General features: G+C 38.0%; 1 protein-coding gene across 6 annotated transcripts in view; it reads left to right on the top strand.

The window, feature by feature from the left end:
* Positions 1–9,374: 9,374 nt before the first annotated feature.
* LOC124258565 overlaps positions 9,375–20,221 on the top strand; it is a 245,541-nt gene continuing 234,694 nt past the window's right edge. For all 6 annotated transcript variants that reach the window (XM_046692629.1, XM_046692626.1, XM_046692625.1 and 3 more), the window contains exons 1-2: positions 9,375–9,426; positions 17,809–17,898. In XM_046692629.1, the coding sequence (XP_046548585.1) occupies positions 17,888–17,898 (11 nt within the window). In that variant the 5' untranslated portion in view covers positions 9,375–9,426; positions 17,809–17,887. The remainder of the gene's footprint in view (positions 9,427–17,808; positions 17,899–20,221) is intronic.

Here is a 20,221-nt window from a genome sequence, read left to right as displayed (position 1 = left end):
TTATTAGGCCTACCAACTAGTTTACATAGTGTTTATATTAGTACATGTACCTCAAGTATTTATACACATGCATTTTACATTGCATAAAGCCAATTATCTCTATTGAATATTTTGGAACTATTCCAAATTAAAAACTATTTTTTTTACATATCAATATTGATATTGTTAGGAACTATTTGATCTCAAATAGTTCCTAACAAATATAAATATATTGAATATGTAAAAAATAGTTTTAATTTGGAATAAGTTCTAAATATTATTGCTGCAACACAGCAAATGTATTTAGAAAATAAATAACAAAGTAAACAAACAAAAATATTCTAATTTGGAATTACATACTTTAATTGAAAAGGGAAATGACAGAGTCAATGTCGCCAAATATGAATAGAACATCAACTTGATAAAGTTGGTAACACATGGCTGTGTTATGAATAGCAGAATATTAATTATTAGTTTTATTAATTCAATATAAATACAGATTACTCAAATGCATTTTACGTTAACCATGTCATTGATTCCCGAAATATGTTTTGTGACCAACACTGTCCGCGATACTGAAAAGAAACACGTTTAGCGATAGAACTGCACTGGTTGTCAAAAATATATTATCGCTAAAGAAAGGTACTCATATGGTTTCGAATTGACTCATGGTTGTCGGTTGTCAGTAAGGAACCGATAATCCTTGAAGGAATAATAATTTTTCGATCTTATCGTCCCCAAATGATTCAATTATTACGACTGTCACCAGCTGTGACAGCCAAGCATGGTAGTACACTTGGTCCGGTCTAGTAAGGTCATATTAGGCGGTCGCGCAATTTGGCACCACAACTGGTTCTTACGTATTCGCTTGTCACCGGAAATCTAGTAGCGGAAGTAGCGCCTCGCGAGACTTACAGGCCCTATTGCCTCACTCTTTATAACGCACGGAGGCGAGGTTTTCCAGTTCATGCTCTGGAAATTACACGGGGTGTGTTATAGTGAGGGTAATGAAGCAAACGGTATACATCAGATCGCCTACGCAACTCTGACATCTGAATGGTGTGAATTCCATCTGTTGTTAAAAAGAATAGTGTCACTTGGTACATACATGGGCTATCGGAAATGTATAAATGCTATTGTTGCACGATTGCATATTACGTCTGACTCAGCTTTCCTACATATCTAGACACCTACAGACACACACACACACACACACACACATATATATATATACACGTGCACACAGGGAAGTGCATGAGTTATTGCAAGATATGTTTTTACTAAGGCGTGCACAGGAAAAGAAACACATCCCCGCCCCCCTTAGTCATTTCTTGTCTACGTGTTTCTGCTGTAAGAACTAGTCATAGAGGAAGATCGTCGCTATTTTACACCCTCTGAGGAACACTGTGTGTGGCATAATTTACCACATTACTTACACTCAGAGAGAAGTAGAAAAATGCAAACTATAAAAGCTATGGGAATAATTTTGTCTTCTACTAGTCGGGATTTATGAATATCACACATATTCATGTAATTGTAGACTACTAATTTAAAAAAACAATCAGGGCTCTTCACAGGACCTTCTATGAAAATCTTTTAAAATCTTTTCATAAAGTCCAAAAGAGTGAATTTCCCCGCAGTGACACAATTCCCTACTTGACTCGTTATAACGCACACACGCGACATTTCTCTGAGATATTACATTGAGTGTGTTATAGCGAGGGTAATGACCTTAGACCTGGAATATTTATAGTCTAAACACGTTGACTGTGTCTCACGAGTATACTCGTACTGCCAATTCTATTCGAGTTTGCCACTAGAGTTCCATATGGCTAAGATCTACACCTACACAACAATGGTTCATATTTCACATCTGTTTGTCTCAGGAAAATAGGGTCACTTGATACGCGTGCGTGTGATCAGAGGCGTAGGAAGAATGGTATTGTTGCTCGATTGTACTCACTGCATGTTCCTAAATTTATTTTTTTTCTTCTGACTCAACACCTCTCGACACCTACACACACACACGTACACCCAGAGGAAAGTGCATGAGGTACTGCAAAAAATATGTTTTTACTACTTAAGGCCTGCACAGGCACAGAAAAATATATGATTCAGTAAGAACTATAACACACCCCTCCAACATATTGAGAAAATTAAAATTGACGTAATATCTAACAAATCAACCCCTCAGTGCATTTTTTGTGTGTTTCTTTTTGATGAATCAGAATGTTTAGAACTTACGCCCCGAATTCGATCAACCCACGAATAAACATTTTGTATAAAATGAACCCCTCGGTAGAAATTTCCTCAAAAAAGACAAAACAGTTTCCTCAAGTTCATGATAATGGATTTGCTGTTACTTTTTAACAACGATAAGAGTGAATTTCAGATTTCTGTTAGGGGACTACTACTAAATTATCAAGTGTCGGGACGTTTAAAGTGGATAATCAACCAGCTTCTGGATGAACAAACACTGTTCAACAAGAGGGACTTTATTCCAACTTTCCGTGTCTTACTGACGATCGAGGAGGACGACACCTCCTTCATCTACGACAGAGACAAGAGGACCCTAAGAATTAAAAGGGCTGGATTTCCAGTAGAACCTCTCCTAAAGTTGAAGGACATTAAGGATCTTGGCATATTTACAATTGGAGCCGAATCGGACTTAGAGAAGCACCATTTCGATAAGACCTTCGATCATATATGTTAAAAATGTAAGTATTACAAGTTTTCCATATATATTTTAAAACTAAATGCTAATTTTCCTGTTATATAACAACTTTGAGGTGTTTTCTCACGTAAAAGAATGAGAAATGAGAATGTATATGGTAAACAATCATGTTTTTATTGTGTAGGGTTAATGCATGTCGACGTGTTGTTTATTATAACAGATACATCTGTTGAGGGTCGTATTATTTCATTTGAGTTTACATTATTTGCTGACCTAATTCATTCAAGTTAAAAAAAGTGTCAAAACATTTTAATAAACAGCTCACTCAAGTTAATAAGGAAACTATTGTGAACGCGTTGTGTATGTGTCGACTGGGGAATTAGCTCGGAATTAAGACGAAGTGTAGGTAGAATACGTTGACAAGACGAAAAAATACGTTGAGCTCAAACTTCTTTAGTTACATGACAAACAAGTACACAAGACATAACTTAGGTGAGCATAGTTCATGCTCAACCCCCCAGGGCGTTTCCTACGAGTGGCATTATCCTGCTCGTGGTCGTCCCAACAGACAGTCCAAATACCGAACTCGTACTCCTGCACTGTCTAGATGTGAGCATACTAAGTATATATACAGTTTTTGACAACAATGGACAGGCGACGACTCATCAATGGACAGACAGAAAAACAATAGCACTTCCTTGGCCAGTTGATGTGATGACAGACACGACCAAGGGAGATTACCGATGAAGGTTATAAATGTCTTATACAATAATGAATGGGCTGACGAGTCAATGTACGATGCGGTAGTGATAAGGATGTACGGTAGTGATTAAAATACAGCTTAGCGTGATATATATTTATATGTTACAATAAAGTCTTACATGTCTTGAGTACAAATATTTGGACGATGGATGCATGCATTGGTCCCTATAACACTATGTACGGAATCGTTTACTTTAGATTATATGACAAAACTTGAGTTATATGAGATGTGTGTACTTGGCATTATGTTATTTTTCTATGTCAGTTTTGTCTATGTTTCAATACCCACTTCCTTTATTTTTTTATCTGATTATTTTGTCTCGAGAATATATTGTTAACGATAGCCCACATTTTTTTAAATCCAATCACCAGAGGACCTTGAAGCAGTTTATTGACATGAAACATGTGAAAACATTCTATTAGTAATGAAAACATAACCTGCATAGATTTAAGGTGTCGAAACTAAGAATGTAGGCATTGATGACCGTAGTAGGGTTATGTGTTCTACCACCAAGCCTTCTATGGTAAGTGTAGGCTGCAGAGGGTTTATGCATGGGATTGCAAATGGAGAAACGTGATAGCTGTATAATTTAATACCAAAATAAGTTACGTTTTGATTGAAATAAACATATTTAACATGCTACCCCTCTCAGATTCTCAATCTATGTTATCAACTAATTTCAGTACATGCTAGGAGTGGGGGCGAGGTGTGATGACATTCAGAGCCCTGGGGTGTCGAGTGTGAAGGGTTAACGGAACATCTTGTAAGGGTGAGTACATGACGATAACGATTACTGTGTGAACACCTAATTATGGATATAGTAATATGTAGTATCAATGGACAAAATTCTTTATGTTTTAGTTTACTCAATTGTAAACTGGGTACCTCACTCCAGAGATTTGATTTGGTCAATATGATGTATGATTCTGTAATAATTTTCAATCTAGGATGTTTCTAGCATAAAGAAAACACTATAAATTCAATTTGATTATGTTTTTATGGGTTTTTTTCAGACAATTGGTCACCTATTACAATTCCTACTACAAGTTCTATAACTAAAAGTATATTAGTTGAAAGTATGACTGTAATTGCCACTCCATCACACATATACTAAACTATCGTGTGTTTTTTCTCTCTTTCTTTCCAGATCTAAAGTCTGTGAGGGACAACCGTAGTCTCTTTGGTGGTGTCGTTGGTGGTTGCGATAGCGTCGGGTATTACCTTCCGTTTTAGGAAGAATATACGAGATGTTATTAATAAAACTTGTGACTTGACATATGACCCAGTCGTAAGTGTGTTGAGTTTGTTTTTTCTTGAATGATATTTAAACTAAAATCGTTTTCCTTGAAAGTTAACTGACATATAACTACAACCTTTTTGTGTGGAAGTTTATTACCATTATTCGATGTTGTCATGTGAATCCATAGTAATCAGATTAGTTCGTTTGTCACAATTCCATGAATACAACCCATGATTATATCGCTTGAAGTTGTTGTGAGAAAATTGTAATCCGTAACATATTCGAGAAAAATAAATCCTGACACGAATGATTGATCAGATTTAAATCCTTTCTTATTGGTGCAATTGGAATCACGTGCCTTTGATGTTGAATCGATACTATGGTCCTTGAGAAATGAGTTGTCAATCTGTGCTCTTTGTTCTGTATGGGTTGGAATGTTAATATAATTTTATGAGATATTATTGTGTTGTCTTATCATCTATTGGTGTTGTTTTTTTAATCATAGCCGAAATTATTTTTGCTTAGACTTCATTCTGGTCTACATAGAACGAAGAGCGCAGATTTTCTGTTAACACATGTGTAGTATCAACATTGACAGGTGAAGATGGAAACTGTTTCACAAAAATAAATCAGGTGCAAATAATCAAGAGAGTACGATAATGCTATCTTAAAATTGAAGTATATAATAAAATTAGACAATCTTTATCTCTTTATTAATTGTATCTGTTTTATTTTATTGTGAATTGAGGGTCTTGGGTAATGGTGATATCTATCTATACTATGAACATAGCAACACACAAAAACAAAAACAAAAAAAAAAACACAAAACGAACAAATACTTATAATTAATTGTTTATTGAGAAATGATTAAAATATTGATTCACATTAGAATGTCGGATCATATTGGAATACTGACTGTCTACAATAATGGAACATTGGCTGATTACTATGAGATTACACTGATGTAAACACATTCCAGCAAGAAGTCTTCTCTATCTGAAATGAAATAGTAAAAATATAGACGACTAATAATGATATATTTACAACGGTCATACATTACAACCAACGGGGAAGATAATCTGTTATCTTGACACATGGTTATTGAGGATAAACTTATCTGATTCACCCCAGAAAACTGATATATAATGTGATATTCTAAGATAAAATAATATCAAATAAAACCTTACACAACTTTGCATTTGCATAAAGAACATTTGTGACATTAACTGCTATACACTCAAGTACATTATCCTTAAACATTTGAGTAATATTTTATCATTACTCACCTAAGAAGACAGAGATTGTGTCAGGGCTTCCGGCATTTCCTCTCCGTCCTCTTCCTCCTCCTCATTAATTCCATCTTCCATGCAGGAAAAAAATTCAAGTCTGTTGAAGGTGCGATTATTTCTTGATTGGCCCTGTCCCTTGAATACCAGATGTGTTGAAAACGTTAGGGCCTGTGTGTATTGGTTGTTAAGTAGAATATCAAAACGACGAGCGTCATTCTTCTGCATGATTGGAGTTAAAACCACCTTCCACAATGACTCGTTGCGGACGTCCACTGCCTTGTAGGAGTCTATCTTCATTATAAGACATGGTGGCAGCTCGCTGACTCGACATCGTGTTGTATCTTCTTTGATTAGTATACCATTTTCATCAGCTTTTTTCATGAGTTCATCTAATGGTAAAGTTGTCACCATATGTTTGAAGACTTTGTCGGTACTGGTAGAATCTTCTGAAGCAGCACGTTTAGACATTCTCCTGGTATATTGGAAAACAGTTGAGGCAAATGATGGCTGGGGAGCAAGTGTAAGTGCAGCTAAAACTTGAAGCTCTTGTATATCTCTATATATATATGTATAGATCTGTTTTGGTGGTGTGTGTGTGTGTGTGTGTGTGGGTGTGTGTGTGTGTAATATTTGACTCCCCCCAAAATTTAAATGTCATCTGGGAGTGGAGACAGAATGTGGGCGACGGTGAACCCAAAATAGAAAGTTATTACGTACATCTATGATGTTATTAGGTGCATTACCAAAAACAGAAAAGTCATAAGGTACATCGACGATGTTATCGGGTGCACGAGGTGTGGGCGACGATGAATCCCCAAAATAGAAAGTCATTACGTACATCTATGATGTTATTAGGTGCATTAACCCCCCCCCCCCCCCCCAAATAAAAAATAAAAATAGAAAGTCGTTGGGTACATCGATGATGCTATTAGGTGCATTATATGATGTCAGATGGGAGTGGAGACAGCGTGTGGGCGACAATGAACTCAAATTAGATGGATGTTGTTGACACAGGTGTGTGAGGTATTCATTTCCAAAGGTCGAAGGACGTCAGAGACTCACATCTGGTGTAGATTAGGGTCAGGAAGTGCGCTATGACGTCAGAAAGCCTATTTAAGGATGATGTTTTTTAGGTAAGAGCCTCCATCGAGGTTCCGAAGCTCTTAAATTTATACTACTATTATCACTTCTTCATGACATATAATATGCATTGCTGATTATGAAAAAACAAATAAACAAAATTATAAGCGTATAATCGCAAATCAAAAGTGCAATATTTTGTACTTGGGTTTACCTCCCTCGAAACGAAGCAGCCGGGATACCGAACCCAGTCAGAGCGGGTGGGTGTGCACTCAAGTGTAACGGCTGGTTCATTAGCAGATGCCGCCTTCACGGCTCATTGTGTGTGTATATATATAGAGATGTTGGGTTTTGTAAATACATGCTCATTTTTTGTGTGTAACATTTTGCAATCAACAGACATCATAACATGTCATGTGTTCAAGTATCACACCTGCCTGTCTGTGTAATTACATAATGTAACAGAGACCGAACTCGGGCCATAAATCAATGCATTTTGTTTATGGTGTATAGCCTGATTGTTGTTAAGTTCAAATTGCATGTGGTCAGTGATCGCAGTTGTGTATTGAATATTGTCATTAGCAGACAGGCAGGCAGACACACAGGTGTCAATAAAACAAGACATTGAGCTTTGTCTGTGACAACGACATATCTATATCACAGTAAGAAATTGTGTCAACGCTAAATAATGACATTGCTTTTAAGTATCGAACTGAGAAAGGGACTCGGTAAGAAGAACGCGTGGTGAAATAGACAAATGAAATTATATAAACAGTTTATTTACTGTCATAACATATAAAAAGCTCGCACCTGTGAGAGATATCAACAAAACATTATGAAAATAGCTCACACCAAAGCCTTCACCGAGTATTCACCAGACAGCCCGCTTCCAAGTTGCGCGAACCTATTTCACTGCGCACGTGCTATGAGCGCAGCCCAGCTATTGAAACCCGTATTCCCCAGAAAAGTCTGGGGAAAATTAGTGAAACGTTTGAACTCCGATTTCGCGCGGTTTTTTTCATCGCGTTATTTTTCAACTTTATAAGTTGAATTTGCATTTTTTACGCTTTGTTTCGGTAAGTCAATACCGAAAGGTATCAGAATCTGCAAAGTTGTGTTTTACGTTGCATGTGACCTTTAATGATTTGCGGCAAATGCAAGAGCAGCATTACAATGAATTTTCTCTCAAAATACATGTATTGCGAAATGATTTCAGTTTGTAAATTTTTTTATCATAAATCTCACACAGGTCAAGTGAAGTCGGCGATAACCTTCTTTTGATCGGTAGTTTATAAACAACATCTTTTTAAAACGGAAATACACACCAACAAGAGAAATGGCATGCATACTACTACTAATAATATTGCGAAATATAGTGCTAAACACTATAAATTTTTAGTGAAATATATTACATCACAGCGCAACAGGAGAAAACAAAGCACCAGTTATACAGTAAAGACGTCATTTTCTCTTCTCAGAAGATTCCACGTTCTCGCTTAAGAATGTACAATTACAGGTATTGTCATAACAAATTTGAAAATGCTGCGTTTACACTTGGCCACGATGGCCACGATTCGAATTTGTTTTAAAAATAAGAACTCATCTTATAAATTTAAGAGATCGCAGATCCAAATCGTGGTGTTCGCAAGAGATCTCCATGATCAAAAGGGTGGCAAAATATTAAACATGTTTATTATTGTATCATGATCATGCCGATTTTTAAATTATCGTACTGCGTTGTAGTGTGTGGGCATCGGAACAAACCGTACAAGAGTGTACCTCGAAGATCCAACGTCCATAGAAACAGTAACATAGAAGTAAGACTTTAACACTGATATTGTTTGTTGTTTGTGTCTCATAGTAACGTTTGACTTCGAGTATATTTTGTCCACACTAATTATGTACCCATGACAATACCTTTCATTGAGACGCGTAGAAGTACGGAGGGCATATAAACAAATGAGTGAGAATGTTAATCAAATAAGTGCTATAGTGACGCTTACCTTGTATTGACGTCTGCCTCCCTGGAACGCAGTTCACTATTTAAGTCATGCGCATGTACACTACAAAATCAATAGTGTCACCATGTTCCCGTGACAAGGAAGGTGGAGTGTCCGAAGTTTGATATCGGGTCCAACGGTTGGCCTTTGAAGACATGCTGAAATTCGACGAGGTGAATTAGGCAACGTAAACAATTATCGCTTGAATAACTATATTCACGGTGCCTGGAGATGTCCAAATAGATACGATCAGACGTTGAACGAACAATGGTAATTAGATTTCTAGCACTTGCACCCCTACTACATTGCAAATGATAGACTGTCCCGTACTATATAACACGTGATTCTATTTTTGCACTTCATATCGCCACAGCTCCTGCACTGATACACAGAGCACTAAGGTAACATTTCCCCTATTAGTTTTAGTAGTATTTGTGCTTGTTGCAAGGATATAAGACGCATTACTTACAGCCTTATGACATGATTAAGTCTGATAACTAATATGCAAACGTGACTGCGTTTCCTGTCTGTTTCGATGAATCATTCAAGTGACTGACCCGTCGGTACCAGTTGTTGTTAATGTGAAGTAACAATATAGTACGAGATCATATAATTTAGCTCCTGACAAAGCACGGGAAATCGCCGTGTTTCAGAGCTAACATGGACGCATTTCACAGAGGGTTGTTCTTGGGAGCTGGTGTGGGTGGGAGAATGTTTGCTCAGATTATGTCACCAGCTTTCCTATCTATCACAGTGAAATTACGAAAACCGGAGCTTATTAGCTTATTGGTCCTGACGGAAGCTAGTTAATGTATTATCATTTACACGCACTCTATTCCGGCGTCAGTCTATTCCCTATTTCGGCACAATAAAGACTGCCAAATTGACAGTTCGTACAGTAATTAACGCTCACTAAACCGACATCCGCTATCTGGGCTCTCCTGTTGATTGGCTGAACGTGTATTAACAACACAGTGGATCACAGTTAAGTACGGTGGTCTATGGTTAAGCATAAGTTGGTGAGGTACAATTGTGAGTGGCACGTGTCACTTGTATTATAAATTAAAAGATAAAACCACTTGTGATAGGCAAAGCGCAGAAACTGCGTTGTCTCAACCACAGATCAATGATGTTTTATTCAGGCAACTACATGTTTTACAACTGGGCCACTCTGCCGCCCAGCCGGACAACCTCATGAGCCCTTATGTATTGATGCGCTAAGGAGGCGCACATAAAATATAGTAACTGTTATTCACTGCCATGATTTTACATGTAGATAACATCCCTTCTTTTAAGTGAGTGAGAACACTATAATCTATATCGGTATTAAAATCAATAAATGTAGAACGTAAAAACCTACCACAGCTCTTAATTTAAAACTAGGACGATATCATATAAAGATATCACTATAGACAACAGTACAATATAAACAAGGGCAATAGATTACCGGCAACTGAAGGCGACCTTCTACTAGGGTTTGTTAGACTCAGTATAAGCAGTGTAACGAATAATACTGAGCCTAAGTTTACTTAGACTGTCGTTTAACTCATTAAGGCCCGATAGCCACCTCACTAATCAACACCTGGAACCCTTTGCTGATTGCCCACTCGCTGTGCCGAGGTCAAAAAGTGCTAATCACTCCTGATTTCCCTGGCAGGTTTCGGGGATGACAGGAAACTGTCTAGTCGTACTAACAAGTCCTGATTGTTAAATTGTGTCGAAATAATATATGTTGGAAGAAAGCAGGTGTGAATACATATCGTGTATTGCAAAGTTTTATGTAACATGTGTTATATTTGGGATTACACTTTCTTAGTAAAGTACAAATTCTAGTACTTTTTTGAGTTGAGCCCATCCGGGATTCGAACTCACACCCTCAGAGTCGGGCACCCAATCGCCAGCACACAAAGTCAGCCGCCTAACCTACTCAGCATTACAGGGTTAGCTCATTGTGGAAGTCGCGGTAGCTGAGTGGGTTAGGCGGCTGACTTTGTGTGCTGGCGATTGGGTGCCTGACTCTGAGGGTGTGAGTTCGAATCCCGGATGGGGCTCAACTCAAAAAAGTACTAGAATTTGTACTTTACTAAGAAAGTGTAATCCCAAATATAACACACGTTACATTTGACCACTTTCTAAATGGCATTGTGTAATCAAAGTTGTATGTAATTTTATTGCAAGCTTCTCTTGTAGACCTTTGGCGGCTTGTACATATATATTTTATCACCATTTGCATGTATTCTTTGTATGTACGAGATCAGACACACATAAACAAATTCTTTCTCTCATATCAGTGTGTGAGGTTTAATTTTACAAAACATCTATAACAATGACATACTGTAAAGAAGAATTTACTTACATACTTTATCATCTCCGACGAAATTAGCGTTTTTGCCGATACATTTCTAGTGTATACGAAATATTTTAATGAAAGTACTATTACGCTAGTCTGTGACTAACATAGAGCACATTCTTAGCTTGGCACTTTGTTTCATCTAGATTTACCGCAGAAAACATACGTGACCATACAAATATACATATAAGGAATGTATACTACATATTCCTTGCATAGAAATAACAATAAGAGTCACGTGATAGGGCGTCATCACATTTCCTGAATATTACGTTCGGTATCTCAACTGTTCAATATAGTGGCTGGTCATATGTTATCTGTGACCAATCGTATCATGAGATACCTGTCACAGAGGAAAGGACAGGTGATGGAGCGTGGGCGAAATTTCTGAAGAGCACGTTTGGTCACTCAACAGCTTGGATAGAGGTTGATTATTGGCTATATCGTTGACCAGTCGATATGCTGGGTTTCGGCTTTATCAACTCAGCTATCATGTAACAGTTTGTGTATTGTAAACACACACACTGGTAACAATGTATGAAATATACACTTAAGACAAATAGGAGTAGATAAACACTTCGTATTACATCACAGAGAGGGACGTGACTCCTTAAAGCAAGATGTCCAATGATATAACAGCGCATCTGTTTATTTTACACTTGTCACGGGACAAACCTTTCAACAAGGACGTAACTACATATGCATTCTACCGGAGGCTGTTATTTCAAGGTCGAAAGAGGCTTTCAATAATCTCATTACTGTAATCTGATTGAATGATTATACGCATGTCTGTCGATACCGTAGCTGATATACTATCCAGCTTTTATTGAAGATGGATCAATAGAGACTGAGTTCATTGATACACGTGATAATTACACCGGATTTGAATATTACAGAGATCAAATACAAATGTGTTACACAATGCTCATGTAAACTGCATAGAAAACTTACAATTCAAATCAACACGAAACTTTCAACAGCTTGAACAAAAATGCTTGAAATACCTTTGAATGGTTTATATGTAATAATTTATGATATTACTGCTGTCTATGTGTGAGAATATTTTAATTACCAACTTGCTGTGTTTTGTAAACAACGTAGTAAAAGATTTCATTGTTGTAATAACACTGACATGTATATATATTCGATGCAAATGCGCGACTTATCACTTTATGTTCGATAAGGTAACATTATCAACTTTAGATTATGGAAAATTACTAGTCACAATTCAGTAAGCTTTAAATTAGTAAGTTAAATTATGTTTAATATATTCGAGCTTGGATGTATAATTATTTGGGTTTATACATTATGTTTCATTTTATGAAACATGACAACGTAATAAAACCTAAAATATAAATTCTAACTATTCCATTGTGCTTGAATTCTTTGTATGTCCTTGAAATTTCGTATATCGTTTCCTATTTATAAGGAAGTTTAAGAAAATATAATCTTCAGTAACCTCTAAACCATTACATCTAATTCAATCAATGTGCATACGAAGCATTTTAGTATGAAGAATACCAGACACTTACCTCTGTAAAAACATCATAATCCCCTTTCTCGCCGACATGTGTTCATTTGCCAAACGCTGTACAAGCCTATGATAATGATTAGCAATTGCTATCAAAACGCTTTAAGTACTTCTTCTGATTGACACTAAAGGTAGCATCTCTCGCACGAAAAGCTCAATACTTACTAAATTGGTTGAAATAATAGGTACAGTGCGATTTTTAAAAGTACAACACACATGTGTGTCTCTCGCTGAATAAGAGGTGCTTTCTGTTGATGAATATATGTGGCTGTCGCTGTGAGAAACTGCCAATTACCTGCCCCATAAACACGTCACTCGTTATGAGGAGCTGATTAATTTGCCCCATATGTGCGGCCCTCCCCCTTAATGAGTTAATATGATGTTATTTATTCATACCCCCTTTTTTGCATCAGATCACGGATATGGGATCTAATTACAGTTTTGTAATCAGAGTGAGTCAGTGAGTTAATATTTAACGTCACATTAGCAATATTTCAGCCATATCCTGACGAGAACAAATTTGATTATTAAGAATATGTATATATTATAAATCCCCCGTCAAAGGACAGAAAAAAAACTACACTATCACAGTTAAAAAAGGAAACTTAACATGTTAATTTGGAGTTTATTTACTGAGTGCTGATTCAAACATAAGCATCCATAACAGCTTGGCAGCGGAGGACCATAGAAAAAGGGAGATGCCGAATGCTGTCTTGTTGAATGATTTGATACTCTTACTGAAGTGCTGCGTGCACTTCTTGTAGTGTCTGAGGTGGCGGATTACGCTGGCGCAAGCTTCGATCAAGATTATCCCATAGATGTTCAATGGGGTAAAATCAGGTGATCGAGAAGGCCATGGTAACACCTGAACGCTGTTTTGCTGGAGGAAGTCCTGGCAAAGATGTGCAACGTGCACGTGAGGTACAGCATTGTTGATGAAGGGAACTACGTGATGAAGCAAAATCTCGTCTCTATAGCCAACCCCATTCAATGCACCTGCCACGTCCACACCATCAGACTTCCACCACTAAATCTATCGACCTGTTGAACACAGTTATCGGTGTTACGTTCGTCCCGAACGAAGCGGAATAAGAGACGACGTCTTTATGTACAGAGTTCTGAAAAACACGCTTGAATGTAGTTTTTGATATAGTAGTTTTTCTATTGAAAGGACAATTTCACGCGGAGTTGGTTAAGAAATTCCTCATCAGCCTCGACGTAGAGACTGTCACTGTCAACAGGACAAGTACTGAAAGACCCAAGTCTTAGACCTTGATGGTGGACAGAATCTAATAGTTTTAGATTGCTGTTACAGGTTCCACCATATCCGATGGAGACTAATCAAGTTTCGAGTGGATGAGATATTTGTATAAGTGTAGCAGGGCAGATTGGTCCCCTCTCCACTGAATTAGAAATAACTTTCAAACAAGTCAGGTGCCCTCAGTCATTTATGTTTTAGGTATATTCAATATGTGGTAAGAACGTCAAATGAGAGTCAAAGATAAGTCCCAAGAACTTGGCTATCACTTAAGAATAGTTCAGGGTACTTATGCTGCTTACATTTTCTACAGAAATGTTCACAATTTGTTTTTTAATTTAGAATTTTTATAACCGTTTTCACCTGACTATTTGTGAACTTTATTGAGACATATTTGTAACTGCCTCTCGATTGAACGCATATTTTACCATGACAAGAAACATTAAAATCATCCACAAAATGTGATCCGTCTAATGAAATCAGTTAAAACCTTATAATGTTACGGCCTTGTGGAACACCCTGCTCCTGACTGTAATGATGTTAAAAGGTTAGACCCCACTCGGACTTGAAATTGCAAAAACATAATGTTGAAAGTGATCAGTTCATGGTGTCTTATATAATGACAAATCAGCCTTGGTGAAGTTCCTTCTTGATAAAGGTGAATCATCACACCATGGTTTGTCGTTTTAAGAATGGTTGGGAAGTGATCATTCCCAAAAAGGTCATCATGAACCATCCAGTCAAATTCATCATACAAGATGGAATCAGCGAGTGACAGACGCAGGGAAGAATATTCTACCGAAGCTGGATGTAAATAGTTGGTTGAACCGTCTTTAAATATGCATAGGTTATTATCTGAAATGAATTCCTCAAGGATTTTACCATTTTATAAGTATCGGCACTCCCCCCAAAAGTGTTGTGTCCGTTCAGATTGCCCACAATGAAACATGGCTTCTGAAGTTGATCATACATATTTTGATACTGCGACTGTCGAAGATTAAAAGAAGGAGGGATATACAATCTGCTCAGTGTTAATGCACTGTGCAGGGTCAACCGAATAGATACAGTCTGATGACTGGTACTAAGTTAGAGCAACAGGAGCCCCCTGTTGCTCTATCTCCCGAGGGAGAATAGGAGTGATAATCACTGTACCTCAAAGCAAAGGTATCTGTATCTTTGAGATATGTCTTTTGAAAACATAATGCTGACAGTTGGAAATCTTGAAATAGTAATTGTATCTTTTTAAATATATTTGTAGTCCACTGCAATTCTATTGTATTACAGTGGACAGTTGAGACATGGTGGTTCATGTGAATGCGATGAGGATAAGCTTCTCCTCCATATCTAGATGTCCAAATAAGTTTTCTGTTGGAACCACAGAAGGAGGTGGGACAGTAGGTGGTTTGTCTCTAGTTGTTTTTCCTCTCCTCTTTTCTGATTGATCACTGGCATGTTTTGATGTAGATGGTTGTGATGGTTTATCTTCTGTCTAGGATTGATGAAGTTGGTCGAGTAGATTGAATGGCTGATGTTATAGGTTTTTCTGACTTAACTCAACTCAAGTCAAGTCAGTCTGACATTGCTACAGTGCCGGTGACTGCCGAGGAATACGTAATATTTAGAGGAGCTGAGAACTGACTTGTGTAGAGCTTTTTCGCATCAAGCTAAGAAATGTTCTTTTCACGTTTTTTCTCTTGTTGATACACAGGATAGGACCTGGATGAAAAGGAATGTGGGCCGTCACATTTGCCCATTTGTAGTCTTTCACAGTTTGTAAGCTCGTTGTGGTCCCTCAGCAATGCCATATCGCAGAAATTTGACATGAGTGAGATCTGTGACCAAATGATGACATTTATAACATCAGAGTGAATTGGGGATATACACATCCACCCCGAGGTTAACATAACCTGCTTTGATCGACTGTGGAAGGGGATATGAAGCAAAAGTCAAGAGATACGTATACTCACCAGAATTGATAACGCTCAACTAACAAAAGTTGACATTACTAAAATTGATATTTTTTTAGTGGATAATAACAGATGGACGACTACCATAACAACAACACAGAAAAGACGCCCATTTATTTAAATGTTCAACAGGCAGAAAGAATCAAACACATGTAGGGGCAAATCGAAAAGTCAATATCGCGTGTGACCGCCATTTGCATTCACACCTGCAGGGCAACATCTCCTCATTGAGTCAATAAGCGCCCGAATAGTGTTCTGTGTGATGGAATTCCACTTCCAGCAGATGTGCAGCCTGAAGTTCCCGGACGTTTCTCATCTGTTGTCGCCGCGGAAGACGTCCCACAAGTGCTCAATAGTCGATAAGTCTGGCGACAGTGGTGACCAATGAATTACTGGGATGTATTGTTGGGCCTGACACTGCATGGAAAGTGTAGCTGTGTGTGCCCGTGCGTTGTCCTTTTCAAAAGTGTGGACATCTTGGTGGTGATTGAAGACTGGTACGATGTGATTCTGATGAATGTGGCTAGCTATTCTCGAAACGTTCGTAGCCCTTGAAACTTCTTAAGCCAATTCGTAACACATTGGCTACGATCAAAGTTAAGAATTCTTAGGGTTACGAACGTTTCGAGAATAAGGGCCCTGGTCGCGGTTGTAAAGGGCATTAACTCCCCCCTTGACAGACATGAAGTTCAGTCCTGTGATTGTAACATCTACGTCAAACAGGTGTTCGGCCGTCATCATGACATAGGTGAAAACGTGACTCGTCAGTGAATACCACATCATGCTGTTGTAACCTCCATTGAACATGCCTGTTAGGGCATTGTATACGCTCATTCCGTTGTCCGTCAGTCAGAATTGGTCCAATGTAAGGACGTCGAGCATGGAGCACGGCGTGAAGACGGCATCGCACGGTGTCAGGGCTAATGACACCACGTCGACATTGAAGTACTTCAGCAATCCTGTCAGTCGGCAGCGTTAGATCACGGATGTGGTCACGTGTTACCCGGAATCACCACGAGGAGGTTGCCCTTCACGAGTGCCCGAATTGTTGAAAGCGCTCTTCCAACACGATTCTAGATGGGAAAGCATATGGGAAACCCTAATGGTTTTGCACTTTGTCACACTATGTAGATCTCTTTGATTTTACAAAATGCATGAAATAAGACTACAGAAATAATATTTTATTTAATAACTTAGATGCTAAAAGGATTTTTATCATTGTTGTCTTGACAGTAACTTCATTAAAGCCTGTTCTGTCTGCTTGGACAAAATCGTTTATTAGCTGGTAATGTAGCAGGGCAACCATTTAACAGTATAGCTCTTTAAACAGTACATCAAATTTCTTGTAGCAAGTGACTTAACAGCAAGATGCTGGGGGAAACAAGAACTCATGCACATTTTCCCCCACCAAATAACTCTTTCTGAAATGATTGTTACATTATGTACCTTTAGTTTCAGATCGTAGTATTTATGAATAAGATCTACAAGTATTGAAACTTTCACGCCTACAGGGAATTCCTGTGTTAGGTTTAGAATGTTGTTAGAGTAATGTCCTTTGTGGAATAGTTGACTGGAGTATTTTCCCTTGGAACATACATTTGATGTTACTCTAAAGCTATGAAAATAGACATTAAAAGAGTATTTTTTGTAAAGGTTTTGCATTGATCTTTATTACAGTTGCTGAGTAACGTCCACTGGATACAGCTTGGTGAAATTTGAGAACGCTTCACTGGACATTAATGAAATCTGGCCCAGAATGTCTTCCAGGTACGAGTTAGTACATGTTGAGATCCTGTGAGCTAATGTGAACTAGATATTTTCTTTAACTAAATGACCTCTGGCATAGAATAAGCATACTTCCCACTATTTTCATTCGAAATTCTTAGCTCACCTGACTGAAAGTTACATGAGCTTCTGCCTTGGCTATCTCCTTATTGTGAATCTTTGCATGTTCCACACCTTGAAGGAACTCGTGGTGAGCAGACTCCTCTTGGTGAGTGTTGGGTAACGCTAATAGCTCTTCTTCCGTGTGGCCCCGGGACAGAACGTAAAAGGAGACCTAATCGGGAAAGCTGTTTGCCATGGGTTGCGGCTCTGTGTCGAGGTTCAGGGCACTTGTTCCAGAAATAGCGTTCCTTTGTCCAATACACCTCTTCGACCCTTACTTCACCTAGATGGATGGTAGATGGATGGTAGACTGGACACGGTTCTATCCATCGGCTGGTCATGCCACACCATATGGTCATGTTCAAATATGTGTGCAGTATTGAATGACGAAATAACTTTTTTCATTATAACCTTGCCTAGAGTCCTATGGTAAAATGGAATAGCCAGTCTGGTGACGTTGACCTATAAATACAATATGTATCCAATTGCATGTCATGGGAAAGAACCAGCCTAATATTGAACTTGGTGTACAAATTTCAGTGTGAGTGAGACGAGATTTCAGTCACTATATCAGCCATATCATGATTAAACCAGGTCATACTTTTAACACATTAAGGCCGAGAGCCGCATATGTGTGCCAAATTAATCAGCTCCTCACATGTGCGAGTGACGCATATATGCGTCAGATACCTAGCAACATCTCACAGCAGGGTACGCAAGTCCCAAACACTTTCAAAGTCAATTTCGCACAACCATACGTTTTAATCGTAGCCCATCATAAGCGATCAATATTTCGATGTGAAAACAGTTAAGGATCTTTTTACCACTGTTAGTTTTCATTTAATTATTGTTTTTTTTAAAAGAAATTGATTTAATCGATGAACTTTGATGAAGAGTTTGTGTAAATAGATGTCTTTTATGATTGATAGTTTAGATTGGTAACTTAGATTGTTAGTGGCTGTACCCTCGAAAGGGGTTGAAGTATTGTAAAATTATTGTCCTCCTGAGAGAGTGCGTAAGTCCCAAAACCTTAAAAGTTAAATATAGACTTATCAGATTTTTAAAACGTAGTATTTTTGTTCTTTTAACTGTCGGATAAATGTTCCTACATTCGTCAGCGGCTGAAGGGATGGTGTAAATCCAACTAGGGTCCATGCAGGTAGCAAAAGTTGCCATGGTTCCTAGTATGGTGATCTACATTCCGTCGTTGGCGATCTATAGCCCGTGTTTTATATTTTATTGTCTTCTAGTATTTTTACTGTCCATCGTCGACAGGTTTTACTCTCAAAAATGTTTTCATGTTTTATTGCATAAATAGTGTTCGTTTCGATATGTCTGAGATATTGCCGATGTGACGTTAAATATAAACTCACTCACTCACTCTCACAGCAGGAGCCTCATATATGCGTCAATAGCAAGCACATCGTATTCAGCGAGTGACGCACATGTGGGTCCTGTCTTTCTTTATCGCAATATACCAGTTGTTTCAACTAAGTTACAAGTACTGCACAAAGATTAGTATTTTTTACGAGAGATGCTACCTTTAGTGTCGATCACAGGAAGTATTTGGAGTGTTTTGGATAACAATTACTAATCAGTATCATAGGCTTATACGGCGTTTGGTAAATGAACACATGTCGGAGAGAAAGGGGATAAATTAGAAGGTTAACCGAGACTTACCTGTAAGGTGAAGGTTGACCTTGATTCTTCCAGCCAGACTACAGTGTCGAAGGGTCACATGAGATGAGCAATGCGCATGCGCCAGTCAGACTTCAACAACGTTGCACTTGACAGTGATGACAGAGGCATAGGGCATGTGACCCATCGAAACTGTAGACTGGTTGGAAGAATCAAGGTCAACCTGCACCTTACAGGTAAGTCTCGGTTAATCTTCTAATTCTACCAACCAGTCACGTGACGAGAAGACACACGAGACTTCAAAGCAGTTACTTTCAAGTGCAACAACTATTAAAATGAATCGACAAAGAATAAAGAAATCATATGTATTACGTAGCGAAAAGCATAATAATCATTGTAAAATGAAAATGCTTTCACATAATACAGTCTGCATTATTTGTTACGTAGAACATACATAATATCTTCAATGCTTTCGCACAATACTGCCTGCATTACATTACCAATGCTAGTCTGTCATACATACCCTGAAGCAAATATATCCAAGAAAGCCCACGCAAGTCTCGAA

Source organism: Haliotis rubra, unplaced genomic scaffold, assembly GCF_003918875.1.
Source record: "Haliotis rubra isolate DU_JTF1 unplaced genomic scaffold, ASM391887v1 Scf699, whole genome shotgun sequence".
In the NCBI taxonomy this organism is placed as follows: domain Eukaryota; kingdom Metazoa; phylum Mollusca; class Gastropoda; order Lepetellida; family Haliotidae; genus Haliotis; species Haliotis rubra.
Note: the sequence above shows the minus strand (reverse complement) of the source record. Positions and strands in the feature narration are given on the sequence as shown.